This window comes from Stylophora pistillata, chromosome 3 (assembly GCF_964205215.1).
Source record: "Stylophora pistillata chromosome 3, jaStyPist1.2, whole genome shotgun sequence".
Classification (NCBI taxonomy): Eukaryota; Metazoa; Cnidaria; class Anthozoa; order Scleractinia; family Pocilloporidae; genus Stylophora; species Stylophora pistillata.
In genome coordinates, this window is record NC_142521.1 from 29,803,161 (window position 1) to 29,822,777 (window position 19,617).

At 37.0% G+C, this 19,617-nt stretch overlaps 2 protein-coding genes across 2 annotated transcripts in view; both read left to right on the forward strand.

Moving 5' to 3' along the window:
• Positions 1 to 19,617, forward strand: part of LOC111343123 (NLR family CARD domain-containing protein 4) — a 253,148-nt gene that overhangs the window by 30,117 nt on the left and 203,414 nt on the right. The window lies entirely within an intron of this gene.
• LOC111318982 (NLR family CARD domain-containing protein 4) lies at positions 61 to 19,402 on the forward strand. The gene is given in 8 exon segments (XM_088751515.1): positions 61 to 282; positions 4,182 to 4,258; positions 8,054 to 8,754; positions 9,051 to 9,236; positions 9,443 to 9,508; positions 10,234 to 12,623; positions 13,735 to 13,770; positions 13,772 to 19,402. Coding segments are annotated over 6 exon segments (3,567 nt in total). The 5' UTR covers positions 61 to 282; positions 4,182 to 4,258; positions 8,054 to 8,090; the 3' UTR covers positions 13,997 to 19,402.

Sequence of the window (19,617 nt, forward strand, 5' to 3'; positions counted from 1 at the left end):
AAATGAATTCCCAGATTCCACGCAAAGGATTGTGGAAGCTGGTGCTCCATGGGAAGCAAGTGCTTCGGTAAGCAAATTTCTGTGGAAGCTTTGACTGGTGTGTTCCGAGATAACCCGCTTTAAGCGATGATAAATGGAGCGGAAAATTCTGAAGATTAATCAGTGTTTCATCAGCAATATCAACAGCGATTACGATGTTTGTTTTGTGAGAATCTTCAGCCCAGTTAAAGCAAAATCAAGAACTTCAAGTTCCGTTCGAAGTGATGATGGACCTCAATCAAGGTAAGCTTTTCCTTTTCCCTTCTTGTCTCCACAAGTCCACCGACCAGCTGCAGTAATCTAAGTTATATGAGTACGAAATTTTGATTGAAATCATGGTCATCTACTCGCTTCGTATCTCGACTGAACAACTTCGAGTAAAGCCGGCACAAGTTGAATTTGTTTGCGCAGGTTTCACAATGTATGTATGTATGTATGTATGACTTTGTATGTATGTATGTATGTATGTATCTAGGTAGGTAGGTAGGTAGGTAGGTAGGTAGGTAGGTAGGTAGGTAGGTAGGTAGGTAGGTAGGTAGGTAGGTAGGTAGGTAGGTAGGTAGGTAGGTAGGTAGATCTTTATTTAAACACGGAAAATCATCAGTTACATAATAAAAACTAAGATTAATTAACTGCTTTACATGATTGCCGTGTGGGAATCCTATATATCGATTACGTCAAGATTTCACCTAAAATTGCTTGATGGGCAACTTATTCCCTAATATGGCCCCGCTGTAAAAGAAGCTTCGTTTCAAATAATTGGTGTTTAGTTTGGACAGTGGCAGCCTTTCCTCAGAGTTTCTTATGTCGTACACAGAGTGACGCGGAGAGAAAAGACTTTGTAGATATTCGGGAGCAAGGTTGTTCATAGTTTTATACATCATTAGGGCTTTTTGTTTCTCTCGTCGAAGAGATAGCCTCTCCCAATCGAGGGTGGAGAGGAGGTGGTTTAAGCTCGTATCAAAGGGTAATTTAGTAATAATTCTGGCTGCTCGATTCTGTAATTTTTGGAGCTTATCACTTAAGTAGCCACTTAAACAGTCCCAGACAAGGCTGCAGTAATCAAAATGAGGCATAATCAAAGCGTTATAAATTTGAATTGCAGTTTCTTTGGATATAGAGGGCCGCACACGTTTTAGGGCGCCTAGAGCTGAAGAGACTTTCTTGTGAATCTCTTCAATGTGGCTACCCCAAGAGAGGTGGGCATCTATAGTAAGACCCAAAGATTTGATCTTGTCGACTCTCTTGATAATTTGGTCATTAATTCTGATTTCTTAGTCTCCTTTTGGAATTGCAAGAAGAGTAACTTTGGCCCCTAATTAGTGAGAGTTATGTTTGTTGTATGATAATTTGAATCAAGAAGTATTGACTTATTAGAGTTCTTAAAATGAATACTTATAACCCGTTCATTCTACGCTGGGCGGTGTCTGCTATTGCCACTGTGCACTTGAGCTGTGCATACACCATGGTCCTTCATGCTCGCATGTGGGTGGAAAAACTCGTCTCCCACAATGATCACGCTAGAGATCAGCCATGGTGAAAGGGATGTTTACCCATTTAAGTTGTGGGTCAAATTGGTTTTATCATACTGCCTTTGGTTAAACCGAACTAGGAAAATTTATTGGACAATAGGTCTCCATTACAAACAAGAGGAAAATGAGAAAAGATATTTTATCCATTTATTCCTAATTGTTTCTCTTGCCATGGGGAAATTGAAAAAGGAAACACAACGTGCTGCTACTTTATTCTAAAATCATCTTTTCTGGAAAACAAGCTTTGAGGAAAGAAGACTATTTAAATAACTTATTTTAAAAGAAAAAACAACAGATGGATATAGAGTTTTACTCAGAAATCAAGATGAAATACAAACATGAAACCACTGAATGTTTATGAATTTTGTCTAAACATGCCTGGGAATTACTTAATTGCTTCCTAGGAACTGGGAATGAAATGCAAGAAGAAAATCAACAAGAAATATTTTGAGGCAAAAGCTTTATTTAGAGCTTTTCTTGATGGACTGTCAGGAGCAAAAAAGCGTGCAAACTTCTTGCATGTACAAAACCCGGCTGTGCAGTACATCACTAGAATTCCCTGCATGGATAGTGTCTACTTTGACTTTGTGGCCAGAAAATTTGCATAGTGTTCAGTTTAAAATTCTGAAAGTGGTATGATTTGACCCAAAACTTCAATCAATTAACACTTTATGGACATAATTTATTATAATTTATTATAGTGCAAACATGATATATATTTATCAGGCTGTGGCAATGTCAAATTTTCAGTAGGCCTTACTTAAAGTTCGGTTTTCACTTTATAGCCATAATTCGCATTGCATCAGAGAATCAGAATGTTGTTGACTTGAAAGCTTATTTCTTCACCTTTAAGACTTTGATGTCCATTATTTTCCAAACAGAGTTTTCGATAGCACACTCACTTTTCATTTGAGCTCCAGAAAGTCTAACATCGTTGGAAAGGAACGGAAAATTGGACTTAAAACTTATAAATTTTGAAAAGTCTGTCTCATGGACTTCAGTTTGATTGTTTGTTGTGATCACATCACTACTGCTTAGTACAAGGAGGTAGAAGGAAAACTTCTCATACGAGACCATTGCACTATGTGGGTGTCTGTGTGTTTATCTACAGGGGAGTTGTTAAGAAACCTTGAACGAAATGTGATTACAAATTTTAAAAAAAGACAGAAATAACCTAAGAAAATGCATGGTGACTCCTATTTTTAGTGGCACTGAACATGTGAAAAACATCTGTAAAACACACAGTTAATTTTTCATTCAGTGCAAAAACTGTTTTGCTAGTATTTTAGATTTCGCAGGTGAGAGTGATCAGGGTTGAAGTGGCCTCAATGCAATCATTTTGTTGATAAAAACTTACATGGCCTTGATCTGAGGATGGTATTTGCTTGTTGTTTTAAAGATTTTTAGTTATACTATTGAGTTTGTTTTTCAAAAATTGAATTCAAGTGGAATTGATGGGGAAATTTTATTCTCCTTCACTTTTAAAAGAGATGCAATGTCAACACTTTTTTCATATTTTAAACCTTATAACACTCAGAACACAGTGTGGCTACCCCCCAATTTTCTTTCTGGATTTTGATAGCCCCTGGTAAGATCTATTTTGCTTGCATAGTCATTGGCTGGATAAAATTAGATCCTTATTAGCAGGCTCCGTCCTTGAGAACAGTTGTGAACATTCATTTAAATACATCTTCACTGCTGAATTATCCCCGTTAAAATTCCCAATCAATTCAATCATTGGGTGGTCACAAAAATAAGCAAAAAGGCAAGTTTTGATCTTTATATTCTTGTGACCTCTCATGATGGGGTAAAAGTGTTGAACAGTTCTCAAAGATACTGTCAGCTAATAGTAGGCCAACAGTTGGCCGTCTGTCAGCCATCTATTGGTTGACAGTTGGCCAACAGACTGACAGTTTCCGTTATGTTTCAGGCCAAAGTTTTGGCTAACTCTCAGTGGGTTGTAAACTGAAACGATTGTAAGCATTTCCTTATCTGTTTCTTCATAAGCTACATTAAGAGGGGAAAAGTAATTTCAAAAAGATACCTTGCACTTAGGTCAATTGTTGGTCTACTTAACACTGTTGGCTGACTGTCAGCGTGTCAGTAACCTGTCGGCCAACAAGTTACCGACAGCTGAAAATGCAATGTGCTTGATTGTTCAAAACAAGTGCAGTTACTCTCAAATTTTTTTTATGAGAAATTATTGTATAAGGTTGAACATGTACTTTTGGATTTTGGTGCAATAAAAATTTTAATTGTCATTTTTTTAATTATCAAAACTAAGGTCTGAGTCATTGGCTGAAGCTGAAAGCTGAGGTTTGATAATTCACAATATCATTTATAAAATGATTTCAAGAATTTTTTATTTTACAATAGTTTAAAAGACTCAGTCATTTTTAATTTCTCTGCGAGTCTGCGAAAGTTTGAAAACATTCCATGGATAAGGGGTTGGGAAGCAAGGGAGAATTTTTAAATGCAAGACCTTCTTCAGTTAGCTTAGGTTGCACTTAAGCTCATTAGAATATTTATCATAACTCAGGCTCAGCTCCACAATACTCATTTAGTAGAAAGTTAATCATTATTTATTTTTTCTTTATTTGAATTAACCAGGCTGACAAGGACGACCCCACTGTGACTGAGGTCAAGATACTGAAGATAAGCTAAAAGGAAGAAGACCATTTACTTAGGTCAGTCTGCATGATTTTTCTGTCAGTGATTTGTCATTTGTTGACAAGTACAGATGAGAAACTGAGTAAGAACATTTATTTACTATCTTTTATAACATCTTAGACAAAGACTTTTATGGTATGGAATGTGCGTGTGGAAATCTGTTACTCTTGCGCAAGGATAAAATCTTTACCAATGGCCTGCAAATGAGAGCGATTGATGTTTAAAGAAATCTTAAGAACAATTCACTCATTGCAGAGCTCTCTCCCAAGAATTTCACACTAAAACTGTTATTTCTCACACAATTGTATTGTGCCTATTAAACAAATCATCTATTAAAGTATAAATTACTCTTGGTTCCTTTGTAATTGCTAAGAACACTTTTTGATGGTGGAAATTCTTGCTCAGAATAAAGGAATGCATGTCTTAGCCACTTGATATTTTCACAAATGTTTAGGGGAGCATGCCCCATACCTCCCTTCCCCTTTAATTCACATGAGTGTTACCCATGGTGTGTCACTCTTTGCCAGCAAATCAACTGGAGAGCTCTGGAATTGCAAACCTGGGAAAAAGTTTTGAGATGCACCAATTTTTGCTTTTATTTAAGATCTTTGGGATTTCATGCAGCTGAACCCTTTTTCCCAGAACTAACAGCTGTTTAGATTTACATTCCGGTAAAACTCACTTTAAACCACCTGTGTGAAGCAAACTGACAGAAAACTACATATTGCTTGACTATACACCAAATGCAAATATGGCGTCCAATTTGAATTGCCATTGTTCTGGACTCACAGCCCGTAGTTACTAAAAGTTGGAATCACCTGAAACCACCTGAAACCACCTGAAACCACCTGAAACCATCTGAAACCCCCCTGGAAACCATCTGAAATTACCTGAAACCACCCAAGAAGCCATCTAAACCCACGTGAATTAAACATTATCGCAAATCGGTATCTTAATTTTCAGCATGACGCAAAGCTTCTGTATTGCTAATTTACTCTACTTTACGTCTATTTTTATCTGTTATCTCAATGTCACTGACAATGAAATTAGTTTCAGTTTCGCGACGCATTCCAAGATCTCGTTTGATAACAAAGGGAAGAGAGATAAATCTTGTAATTACACACTGTGTACACGTTTTTCGAGCTGCGCGGTCTGCGGTCTGCGTTCTGCGTTTTTGAGGTCTGTGATAACGAGACACCTGAGTTGCTTTGTACGATTGTACCAAAAATGATTTCATATAGTAGAAGTACTTTAACGTTAAAACAGATATTCCGAGATCTCGTCTGATAACATCAATGACAAAAGACAGATAGATAAATCTGGTAATTGCACACTGTATACACAAAGGAAAACTGATTGCGCACACGTCGACTGACTCAAAAGGCACACACATAACCTATGCAAGACTGGTACGGCTCGACAGTGGAGGGTCGTAACTGCGATATGTTCAATAAGAATTCAACTCCAATGTTTACATTGCAGTTTCGCTTACGCATTCCGTGATCTCGTTTGATAACAAAGGGAAGAGAGATAAATCTGCTAATTACACACTGTGTAGACCTTTTTCGAGGCGTGGCTATTTGAGGTGTGCGGTTTGCGGTTTGCGGTCTGCGGTCTGCGTTCATGTCTGCGTGCTTTCATGTAATTTTCAGGTAATTTCAGATGGTTTCAGGTGGTTTCATTGGTGGTTTCAGATGGTTTCAGATGGTTTCAGATGGTTTCAGATGGTTTCAGGTGGTTTCAGGTGATTCCAACTTTTAGTAACTACCACTCGCAGCCTCATCTTCGCGTGGAAATACAAAAGGATTATTACATGCGTGAGAGGCTTGTGAGTCCAGAACAATGGCCACTCAAATTGGATGCCATATTTCCATTCGGTGTATGTCATTTTATGTTATGTTATACGTCAAGTGACAATAAGTTTTGAGCGCTTATGTCTGTTGACAAATCACGAAACGTAGCCAGTGTGGCTTGTTTTGCTATTGCACACACCATACTTTAATGAGAGGAAAGGATCTGAAATGAACCTAAGCTTTAACCAGCCAGTGTTTTTAGTGGTAAACTACAAAATTCCTGTGGAGACCAATGGCTGAATACCTTGTGATATTCCAAAGAGTATAACTAGACAGTTAAACAATTGTGTTCAATCATAGTACAAATTTGATTGTAGCTGCCACCAGTTTGAATAATACTTAAGAATTAAGCTGTGAGTAGGTTCAAGAGCTGTACTTGAGTTCAAAACATATAGCATGTACACTGTATAAACATGATTATACCTTAGATTGATAGACTAATCACCTCAGTCTATTTTTGGCCATGTAAGCTGCAGAGTGTAAGGTAAAACAATGGATTTGCGTAAATCATTGCACAACAGCCAGAATATGATGTAAAGATAAAGATATTACAACAAAGTCATATAACTTGTCACAGGGTTCAATAACCAACAGGTAACTGTGTTTTACATCACAATTACTTAGAAGAAATCTACATGTATTCAACACTTCATTATTAATGACTAACATGGATAGTTCACCAATAAAAAATTTTTTTTTAAACAAGACACTTGTCTTGTCACTTGCTGGTTCTTTGAAATGATGTTGGCCTCTTTAACCCAACCATTGGCTTTTTAATTCATATCTCTACAAAGTTTTGCTTTGGTCTCACAGTTTTCTATGAGAGCTCGCCTGGAAACTCTAAGGGAGAAAATTTCACTAAGGGTCTTTGGCCCCATAGAATTCCCATATCAATTAATCATATGGAAACTGTATGGGAGTCAATTTCTTGTAGAGCTTTATAAATTCAGATTGAATTTTATAAAATAATCGTATGGGGAGTCTGTGGGACTTCAAAAAAATCATATCAGCTGATATGGGAAATCTATGAACTATTGAACAGTGGACATCCCGTATCATTCCCATAGAAGATGTAGAGCAAGCAAATTTGTTGCTGCTATGGAATATATATGGAAATTGTGTTCCCATAGCTCTCCCATACAATAGATAGCATCAGCTTTTCTTCCCATACATTTTCCATACGTGAAAATGTGGCAAAATTGGGCCCCATACCAGTTCCATATCTTCACCCAATCTTCCCATACCATTCCCAGATATGGGTCATATATGGCCCATGTTTTGCCATATCACTCCAATACTTTTTCATTGGTAAGGGTGGCTGTAAAATAAGCGGTGACATGAAAAATCTTTCTCCCCTTTTTTTCTGTTTCATGGGGATTTGTTTAAACAATTAAGAGTTACTCTAATGGGCATTCTTTTCTCAAGTAAGTTTTTTTATTGTTATAACACTAGAAAAGTAGGTATTTGCAATTACACATTGTGGTTCAATTTGTGTGTGGCCAAGTCCCTGGTCAAAATGGTGGTGATCTACTTTCAGAATTTAAGCATGTTGCAGGATAGATAATACATTTGTCTGTTAACCCTTAAACTCCCAGTCCTGATGAAAATGTAATTTCTCCCTTTAATATCCTTACATTGTCCCGTAAACAGCTAGGTTTCCTGTTCTAATACAAATCATCAAATCAAAAATGATTAAGAAATTGACAAAGATGTTTGAATGGTTTGAACGATACATGGGAATGAATATAATAAGAACCCATGCAAGCAATTTGAGTAAAGGAAAATTATGCAGAAAAAAGGAACACAATATTGATGACAGTTATGCATAGTGAACCAAGGGACTAAATGAAAGTGTGACAAAAGAAAAAAGTGTGCATTATTAATAAATGTCCTGTGCAAATTTTTGGATCTATTAATGTCTTTGGTAATTAGTTTCTAATTTCTTGTGTACATTTCTAGAAACATTTTGTATACAAGCCTACTGTACTTTGGGACTATGGCAGGACCTGAAAAGAATAAGGGTTGCAGTGCAATGAACTACAGCGATGACCCTCCACCTCTGAGTATTACAAATTGGAAGCTTAGTGGTCTGCCAGAAAAGAGGAAGCATTGGAGTGCAGACCATCTTCCAGTGGACATTCTGCTGTTGACTGTGGAGGATTGTGAGTTATTGGCTTGTTATTATTACTTGAGAGATTCATTTAAAAGCTATCATAGTTCCATTGGGGATGTGTACTTTGGAAATATGGGTGGAGAAGGAGATGAGTCACTGAGAGTTGCCCTAGTGAAGTGTTCTAAAGAATCCTTAGATCCTGGAGGTGCACAAACTACTGCTAAAAATGGCGTCACACTCCTGAAACCCAAGGCCACCTTTTTGGTTGGTTTCAGCTATAGTCCCAGTTTTGGAAAAGCCCAGAGAGGAGATGTGGTGATATCCTCAACACTAACAACAAAGTATCACCAAACCCCAGTGAGTAGAAATGTTGGTACCCTTATTAAAACTGCAGCTCATGGATGGAAGGCACCATTGGGAAAGCCAGAAGCACAAGAGGTCAAAGTGCATTATGATGGAAAGATTTGGAGTCACACTGATCTGAATGTCGCTGAACAGCAGTGTCAATCACACTCCGGGGCAATCGTAGTTGAAATGGAAGGAAAAGGTGAGAATTATTATCAGCGTTACTTTGGTGGGGCATCTGTGTTCATCCAGCTGAAGATTAGTTTGCCATAAGCCAGAATGTGTTTTTTATCATGTTCAGTGAGTCAGCCAGGGTTACTCAGACAAGGCTGACCCACCCCAATATTACATGAAAGGATCCAAAAACACCACATTCCTAAAACATCCTCCAGTGGCAAAGGAATGTGAAAAGAAGTGTTTTGCTTACTTTGATGATTATCATTAGGTAATTCTCCATTCAAATTGTTTTTGCTTCTCTGTTTTATCTTCCTTCCTCAGGCCTGTTTGCAGCAGCTTATGACCTGAAGACAGAGTGGGTTGTCGTTAAAGGTGTTTGTGATTTTGTACATGGCAGTGGATCTACAAACGATTCATGGAAGACTTTTGCTTGTGTTATGGCAGCTTCTGTTGTATCCAACATGTTGAGTGACTCTTTTGTATTTAAAGACTGGCCTAATTGGGGAGGTACGTGTGCATTTTTGTAACAGCTAGTTGTGGTTGTGTTTCCAAGACATCTTGTCACTTGATAGGTTATCTTTGTAAGAGATATCTATTTATCTGCCAATGAGAAAGTTAAAATTAATGGTGAAATGGCTGTTTGATTATGTTAAAAATGATGAAAAACATTTGTTTTCTTTTCAACACTTATTTACTTTTATTTCCCCTTGCAGACATTTCAGCCAAAGAGGGAAGTTGCAACAGTGATGATTCTTCAAATAAACGCAGAAAAGTTGAAGGTATTATTATTATCTAAATATTATTTAGCCAATGTATTGATAACTTGTATAATGCTTTACTCTTTGATATTCATTGGCAGAATAAATGTGAGAAAATGCATTATTTTTTGGTTCTTACTTCAGTTGCCTCATTTCCTAAATGAGTGATTGGTGATGAAAAGAATGCTTGATTTCTTTTCTGCCTCAGCAATTCGTTAACAACAACTGAACATATCATTCTTAATTCTTTTAACGCAAACTCTTTTTGCTTTATACTAAATCCTTTATTTACCAAGCTTGTGCAGTGAAGACAGTTGGATATTAGCCTTGTTCTTTATTTTTGTGTTTATTGACCTTGACTTAATATTAGGCCATAGAAACAGAAAAAACTCAGCTAATATCCAACCACCTCAATTCATGCTTGGCTAGTAACCCATATAAATAAAGGCTGAAAGTTTTTAAAGAAACTGTGGTGCTGCGTCAGTCGGGGTAGCAAGGTAATTTTGTTTTATCAGCTAAGTTGAAATTGTAAATTGGCCACCGTAACGAATAAAAAAGCTGACGTTTCGAGTGTTAGCCCTCCATCAGAGCGAATGGAGGAATTGTGGGTTGTATGTGCCCCGTAAACAGTTTATAGGTTATAGGTTTTTAAGGTTACAGAGCATGAGTTTGGGGGCTACTGCAAACTTGGTGTATGCAAACTCATCACCTCATTGAAAATTTATTTTGTTATTTTTATTTTTCAGAACCACTGAATGTTAAGAAGTGTAAGGACCACTTGAAATCTCATTATGACACCTTCAGTACAGTCAAAATTGTTCCATGGGACGACAGCACTTCCATTCAGATTAATGAGATCTACACACCTTTGTATTGGGTCAGACATCACAGAACACCCAGAGAAGTAAGAAAAGTGGAACTTGGAGACTACACCGACATGTTCCAGGAAGGTGGATATCATGGCAATCCAAGGAGAATGCTTGTGTATGGTCCACCAGGAATTGGCAAGAGTACATTTTGTAAAAAGGTTGCTTATGACTGGTCAAAAGCCTTAAAAGAAATCCTAAAAAACTTTCATCTCTTGCTTCTGCTCAAGTTGCAAGATGTGTGTGATTTAAAAGACATCCGTGATGTTTTGAATGCATCTAAACTACTGGCCAGAGATTGTCCGATCTCATTTGATAGTCTTTATGATTACATAATTAACCATCAAGATAAAGTGATTTTCATTTTGGATGGCTTTGATGAGTACAGCTGTGCAAAAGAACACTCACCCATCCTTGAAATTTGGAGGGGTGAGCAACTTAGAGATTGTCATGTTATTGTCACCACGCGTTACCTTGAAGGTAACGAGTTATCGCGTCTTAGCTGCGTTCAATTTGAAATTCAGGGTTTCAAAGGTTGGAAACGAATCAGAAACTATGCCAACAAATTTCTGGCAAGCAAGGAAGATGTTGAAGAGTTTAAGTCCTACCTGAAAGAAAAAGGTCTGAAAGACATGGCAGAAATACCTCTTCTCCTGCTGATGTTATGTGTTTTATGGAACGAGAAGCATCACGAAGGACTGCCAACATCACGGTCTGACATTTACACAGAATTTATTCAAACCATGCTAAATCACAAAGCTGAAAAAGAGAAGTCTGTGCAATTTCAGAAAGTGACCTCAAAAGAATCCAGAGAAGACCTCAGTAATCTTGGAAAGGTTGCCTTCGATGCACTACTACAAGGCCATCCTTTTATACGCTGCAGCAAACTTCCTGACAATATTTCAAGAACTATTGAAAAATTAAGAGAAGTTGGGCTTTTCCAGATTGTCAATACTACCAGTCTGAATCCTGAAAAAGGGGCCTATTTCATTCATAAGTCTGTACAGGAATTCCTTGCAGCTTGGCACATGAAGGAGGAAGTGTTGTCAATGAAAGGAGATAGTATGACTAGCCTGTCCAGACTTGAATCAGTGGAAAAGATTCTCAAGGTTATTGAAGTACTCAAATTTGCCTGTGAGCTGTCAACAGAAGCTGCCTGTACAGTTTTCCATCATGTTGGATCTGTTGGAGAAAAGGAATTGTCATTAGACTCTGAATTAAGTGGGCTGATTCAGTCAACGAAGGATTTGTCTCTGAAGGAACAACCATATTTAACACTCATGTCACACAGTTATTTTTGTTGCTCACCTGAGAAGAGGCAGGACCTCTACCCCATGTTTCTATCATACACAGGAGGTGTCATGCTTCTTGATTCTAACCAAGTTAACATTGCTTCAAAGGAACATTTGCTGAAATCTGCTGTGGCACCTAAGTACATCTTTTTCTCAAATGTGGATAAGTATTCAGAGAAAGGCTATCAAGACTTGATCACTGTAGCAGAAGATGTAAAAGCAGTTGTTATGAGCTCTTTGGGTGAAAAGAAAGCAGCTGATTTTCTAAGGAGGCATGCAGGTCGTCCACTGGATGAGTTTTTCTTCAGGAAAATAGGAAAAATGAGCCTTTATATAGGTAAAATACAGAAAGCACTTCGGGTTGATATCACTTTTCCGACTGAAATTCTGAGAGAGCTGATTGCATCAACAGCAGAGTCTACTCAGGATGAGTGCATCAGTGATCAGTTGGATGAACATATTAATGGAACAGCTTCATGTTTGACTGGGAACACCGATGGCATCAGTGGTCAGACTCCACACAGCCTGTCCTATGTGAGGGACATTGAATGTGATTACATGGAAAGAGAAGAGATGAAGACTCTAGTTGACTCATTGCCATTAGTTACTTCTCTGTATCATCTGACTGTATATGGTTACTCTGAAACCTCTGATACTCCTCCGTTGACTGAAGCCCTGGTGTCTTGTATAAAGTTTACTGACCGACTTGACACATTATCACTTGAAAATATCAACTTAACAGCCGCATCTGCTGCAGTCATTGCCAGATCTCTGCCCCAGGCTCGTTTCTTGAGGCACCTTGAATTGTCGAGTAACCCTATCAGTGAAGGAGTAAGTGATCTCATTCAACATCTCAGTTGTTGTGCTGCCCTGAAATTACTGCAGCTTACCAACATTAAAATGACAAAGGAACAAATTTATGATTTGAATGCAGCTGTGCGTCATAGTAGCATCTCCTTATTAATGACAGACTACCACGTAAGTTTTGTGATATTAGTTTGCATCTGTATGCATTACTCATATATATTCTGAATAAAGGCTGATAGTTTCTAAAGAAACTGTTTGGGGCTGCATCGGTGGGGGTAACGAAATAATTTGAATAGATCAGCAAAGTTGAAATGGTAAATTGGCCACTGTTACGATTATAAAAGCTGACGTTTTGAGCGTTAGCCCTCGCTCCGATGAAGGGCTAACGCTTGAAACATCAGCTTTTATAATCGTAACGGTGGCCAATTTACCATTTCAACTTTGTTCATATATTCAAATTATTTCATATATATTCTGCTTGATTCACTGTGATGTTTTTTAAAGCATATTTCAAATCCCTGAATCATGTAACAATTAAAGTGTGATTTTTGTTTCCCTTATACAGCAGGAGTGAATTTTTTCTTTTGAAAAGTCATCACCATCAGTTTACATCTTACTAAAAATATTTTCATGTGGCATGTGTAGTTACCATGGTGTGTTAATTCTATTGTCATCTTGCTGTCACTTTGTTTTTGGTTTTCAAAAGTGATATCTGCAATATCTGCTGCATATATCTGCTAAAGATATTGCATTTATCATGTGGACTTTACATGCTATATATACATTGCATGTTGAAATGCTTTCAAACCAATCAGATTTTTCATGCTGTCTTACGTACTATGGTATACAATTATATTATTATGATTAAAAATTCATACCTTAAAATGGGGGAAGCTTGTGGCAAAATAAACGAAATATTTATATGATGAGTAATCTTCTGTGTTTAATATGTGTGGAAATCGACCAGCCTCCTATGCGTTATTTCTCCCTAATAGCCATGCAGTTTAGGATGATTTATACATGTGTGCCTGTGGGTAACTGTGGTGATGTAAGTGTAAAATATCAAATGTAAGATTTATTTAAAATGTATTTAAGATGTATTGAAAATGAAAAATAGTTAAAAAAAAAAAAAAACACTTAAAAAATAGAAAATACAAAAAAATAGAAAACAAAAAGAATGGAACAGGATAAAAAGTTGGATTTCTGCTTTCTTCAACATTGAGTGATGTTTAGTGTTTGTTGACTGATAGGTGATGTCAAGTGTTGTTTTGATTTGTTACAGGATAAGAATGGGAACGTACAACCTGAAGATGAATGGCCAAACACATAACTCAGACGACAAGCTGAAATTTGGGTCAATAATTGACTCAGAGGATTATCAGGAGTCTGGATTAGTTATTGACTCAGATGATGAGCAGGAGTCTGGGTCAGCTAGTGACCCAGAGGAGAAACAACAGTTTGGGTCAGTTACTAACTCAGATGACAAACAAGAAATCCATAAGGGCTGGGTTATTCAAAACATGGTTAACCTAACCCAGGGTTAGTGAAAATCTTTGGTTAAGTTTCATTGCTTTGCAAAGGGATTCTTTTGTCTTTTTTCCCATTAGTTTGAAGTCATATTAAAGGAAAACCTATAGACTCTTATATGCTCTTCTACAGAAGAAATTAAAGCCAAGGTTAACTTTAATCCTAGATTACTGTTAACCCCCTTTCGAACAACCTGGCCCAGAACAGTTAAGTCAGAGAAATCAATTCATAAACTGTTTCCAGTGCTCTGATGTAAATTAGAACAAGAAAGAAAAGGCTGGGAGACCTTTTTGCAAAGCAGTCTGCTCATTTAAAGAAGTTTGTTGTAACTGGTCAGTTCAGACTAATGGTAAGAATCCATAGTGTTGTTCTCAAAACGCAGTAACAATGTAAGATATTTGTCGAGGAAATAAATTTTTTAAATAATTTTTTTAATTCAAAGTTTGGTGTACTGCCATCTCCAATAATATGAAAACTTCTTAAACACTTGGAAAAGGTTAAAGAAACATGCGAATATTTCATGGGACTCACCTCTTAGTTTATGATTGGAGAGTTTTGATATAAAATTATTGCAATTTTAGCTACTTTTGGCCATCCACCAGTCTTTCAATTTTGATTTGACAAGAGTTCATGACATTCAACCTGTCAATGAATCTAGTTTTAAATATTTATCACGAATTTGCCTAATTTGAAATTTTAAAATACTGTTCACCTAATACATTGTAAATAGTGTAGCAGAGAATAATGGAAATGGTGCATTATGGTGTAATATTCAATCATTAAAGCTTCAGTGGGTCAGTTCATATAAATAGTTTTTGCAAATTTTCATAATTTGAGAATTATTGTTCATCTAATATAACTGTTGATATTCTTGCAGAGGATAATACAAAGGGGTGTACCGTGTGTTGAGGTTAAATTGTAAATGTTTTCAACAAGTCAATCGAGGTGAAGGTAGAATGTTTTTAACAAGTTATTTCCATAAACCTGAATGTGAAAGAATTATCAGCGTGATTTCCTTATAATCTTTTTCATGAAGAGAATTAAAGTGCTCATTTTTTTGTGGTATGTTCTGTCAAGACTGCTAAGTGAACATCACTCAAGTTACTGTCACTAGATATTGCCAAGATTGAACTTATTTGACAAACTACTGGGTAGGATTGGATTAATCTATATTGAGCATTGTTATCTTTTGGCATGTACATCACAAAGCACTAACTTTATTTCTCAATTCCATGTACTTATACATTTAATGATTAATAATGGTAATTGAACTGTGTGGTGTGGAATTTGGTCTGAAATCATTTGCGTGATTTGAAAATCAAATAAATGTGCAGCACAAGTTTGATTTGAAATCACCAGACTTCAGACCAAATTTGCATGACACAAAGTTCAATTACCACTTAATTGCATCCATTTTGAAATTGCGAAAAAAAAATAAATTAGCTCACATATGGGATTTTCTAGTCTGTATAAATGTTTTGTTGATCCAGTAGTGAGCTAGTTTGTAGAAAGTTGCAAAAGTTGTTTGTTAATTTCCTGCAGTTTGGTTGGTTACTTGAAACAAACAATTGGTGGTTGTATTTAAGTAAAGATGCAATTTAGAGCAAAAAAGGTGCAATTTGAGAATCAATTGTACTTATGAGAGCCAATCTGTGGTGTCAGGAGAGGTCCCCAGACCAATGGCTCCTGGTCTATGTCTTTGTCATAATTTCCAATTATACTTCTAATTTGAATCTATTTCTAGCGGTAAAGTTAGGTTAGGTAGGTAAAAAATGTGGAACATCAACTTTTCCCTTTTTTTATTTAGTAGATGATGACTATCATAGCTGTATTACTTTACCTGATTTTTAAGCTTGCACCTGATTGGTGAAGTGATATGAATTTACGTTTTATTATTGTCTTCATATATCCTTTTGTACTGAAGATGTATGACATTTTGTTCGTGTTTTGTATTTTGAAACCTTTTAACCATGAAATGGGAACTAATTTACTTCAAAGATAATTTAATCAATCTATAAACTAAGTAAGAAAAGGTAATAAAGAATATTGAGCAGATTCAGTCAGTGGTGGATTTGTCTCAGATGGAAGAACCATATCTAACACTCATGTCACACAGTTATTTTTGTTGCTCGCCTGAGAAGAGGCAGGACCTCTACTCCATGTTTCTATCATACACAGGAGGTGTCATGCTTCTTGATTCTAACCAAGTTAACATTGCTTCAAAGGAACATTTGCTGAAATCTTCTGTGGCACCTGAGTACATCTTTTTCTCAAATGTGGATAAGTATTCAGAGAAAGGCTATCAAGACTTGATCACTGTAGCAGAAGATGTAAAAGCAGTTGTTATGAGCTCTTTGGGTGAAAAGAAAGCAGCTGATTTTCTAAGGAGGCATGCAGGTCGTCCACTGGATGAGTTTTTCTTCAGGAAAATAGGAAAAATGAGCCTTTATATAGGTAAAATACAGAAAGCACTTCGGGTTGATATCACTTTTCCGACTGAAATTCTGAGAGAGCTGATTGCATCAACAGCAGAGTCTACTCAGGATGAGTGCATCAGTGATCAGTTGGATGAACATATTAATGGAACAGCTTCATGTTTGACTGGGAACACCGATGGCATCAGTGGTCAGACTCCACACAGCCTGTCCTATGTGAGGGACATTGATTGTGATTACATGGAAAGAGAAGAGATGAAGACTCTAGTTGACTCATTGCCATTAGTTACTTCTCTGTATCATCTGAATATATATGGTTACTCTGAAACCTCTGATACTCCTCCGTTGACTGAAGCCCTGGTGTCTTGTATAAAGTTTACTGACCGACTTGACACACTAGCACTTGAAAATATCAACTTAACAACCGCATCTGCTGCAGTCATTGCCAGATCTCTGCCCCAGGCTCGTTTCTTGGGCAACCTTGAATTGTCGAGTAACCCTATCAGTGAAGGAGTAAGTGATCTCATTCAACATCTCAGTTGTTGTCCTGACCTGGAATTCTTGCAGCTTACCAACATTAAAATGACAAAGGAACAAATTTATGATTTGAATGGAGCTGTGCGTCATAGTAGAATCTCCTGGTTAAGGACAGACTACCATGTAAGTTTTGTGATATTAGTTTGCATCTGTATGCACTACTCATATATAAACTGAATAAAGGCTAACAGTTCCTAAAGAAACTGTTTGGGGCTGCGTCGCTCCGACGAAGGGCTAACGCTTGAAACGTCAGCTTTTATAATCGTAACGGTGGCCAATTTACCATTTCAACTTTGTTGATATATTCAAATTATTTCAGATATATTCTACTTGATTCACTGTGATGTTTTTTTAAGGATATTTCAAATCCCTGACTCATGTAACAATTAAAGTGTGATTTTTGTTTCCTTTATACAACAGGAGGGAAATTTTTCTCTTGAAAAGTCATCACCATCAGTTTAAATCTTACTAAAAAGATTTTTATGTGGCATGTGTAGTTACCATGGTGTGCTAATTCTATTGTCATCTCGCTGTCACTTTGTTTTTGGTTTTCAAACGTGATGTCTGCAATATCTGCTGCATATATCTGCTAAAGATACTGCATTTATCATGTCGACTTTACATGCTATATATACATTGCATGTTGAAATGCTTTCAAACCAATCAGATTTTTCATGCTGTCTTACGTACTATGATATACGGTTTTTATGATTAAAAATGCATATTGTAAGAAACAGACAACTTTTTTGAGACATGTTTCGGCATGCTTATGCCATCTTCAATCAGTGAGTAATTATAGAACAGACAAGTAGATGAATAAAATATTTACAGTATGATGTAATACAAAAGTGGGTACTAATTACAACGTGACACGAAACATCAAAGGTGTGAACTAAAACGCTAGAAAAGTGTTATAATGCTGTAATTGTTTGTTAAGTTCAGGTTTGATCTGATTTATATAGAAAGCTTCTTTGAGTTTTAAATCAATAGAGTTATGAGCAGAATCCAGAATACTAAAGCAAGAAAGGGAGTATAAGAATGGCCGCTCGCGCGAAAAAAAAAAAATCTGGTGAAGTCGGATTTGCTGACGATATCAGCGTGCACTATCGGGATTTTGAGCACGCTTACGTATAATGAATTTGATTTCGCGACTCTGCTAGCTATGTTCTAATTAACAATTGTGACCTGGTCTCCTGCATTTCCCGCGCGTCAGGGAGTTAATTTGTTTGTACGTCGAGTTCTCATCGGTTTATCATGATATTTTCCTTTCTGTGATTAGCTTTATGGCGATTGCTTTGCTTTAGCCTTACAATATTCTTTCAAAATGCTTACGGCAAGAATTGTAGTGAGTCATAAAGGTTTTATCGGTTAAGAGTGTAATTATATTGTATTGTATTGTATTTGCGATATTTAGACAGGCTGGCTCAGTTCAGCTCAGAGCTGGGTTAAATGGGGCCCTGTATAAACAATGACAAGGCCAGACCACGACACCGGGAGCTACGTTTCCTACTCTTTGCGATAAGCGTTTGGGTTCTTTAAAGTCCCCTGCTAACCAGTAACGACATGTGGCCTACGGTTTCTCGTCCTTATCCGAGATGACTAGAATGTCTAACCATCTGCAGATGTCATAACAAAGGCAGCACATTCTCCTCAATAATTTTAAGACCCTGAGTATTGTCCGCTCTGGGTCTTGAACCCTCGACCTCCCGCACGGCAGTCCGGCGCTCTACAAAATGAGCTAACCAGGTGGCGGTTCAGTTTCTCAACTGTGCTTATTTAACTGGACTGCCAACAACATTGATATTCGATTAGACACAAGGGAAAGTTTGTGGTGTCGGAAAGGTTAACAGACCAATAGCGCATGGTTTCTGTCTACATCCGAATTGTACTTCTTTTTTGAATTTAAACCTGATGGTAAAATTAGTTATGTGTGGAACATCAGCTTTTGTAGTTTCATTTAGTTCATGATGACTAGCATAGCCGTATCACTTCACCTAGGCCGGGTTGTTCGAAGCTGGGTTAGGATAACCCAGGGTAAGTGTGAAATCTGAATGCTTTTAAAAGAAAATTTAATAGAATTATTTTTTTCTAGAATACGATTATTAGATGCTCTTCAAAGAAAACAGAAAATTATCCTAAAAAGGCTTTTGAACATGGAATTAAAATTTCACCCTGGGTCAGTGCTAATCGGCCTTTGAACAACTGGGCCCTACTATTTTAGTTTGTTCTTGATTGGTTAATTGATTTAAATTTTTACATTATTACGTTTTATTTTTTTCTTCATGCAAACTTTTGTGTCTCCAAGATGTACAGTAAGACATTTTGTTCGTGTTTCAGTAGATTGTATTTTGAAACCTTATGGTCAGTGAGTGTGAACTGATTAACTTCAAAGATATCTTCATCAGTCAATAGAGTATACAAGAGAAGGTAATAAAGTATTTTTGTCCTGAAGGAACGAGTTATTCTTGTATCTGAAGCCCACAACTGATGAGCGATTGGGAAGAGTGAGTGAAAATTAGCTATAGTAAGATATTACAAGTCTCAAGCCGGGAAACTTTATCCTGTTTTGCGAACGGTAGGGTATTTAGGCCAGTGTCTAGTGCTTGTCCTGTTCAGCTTAACTGCATGTTCTTGCAGGTCATATCGTCAGATTGGTCGACTAAGCG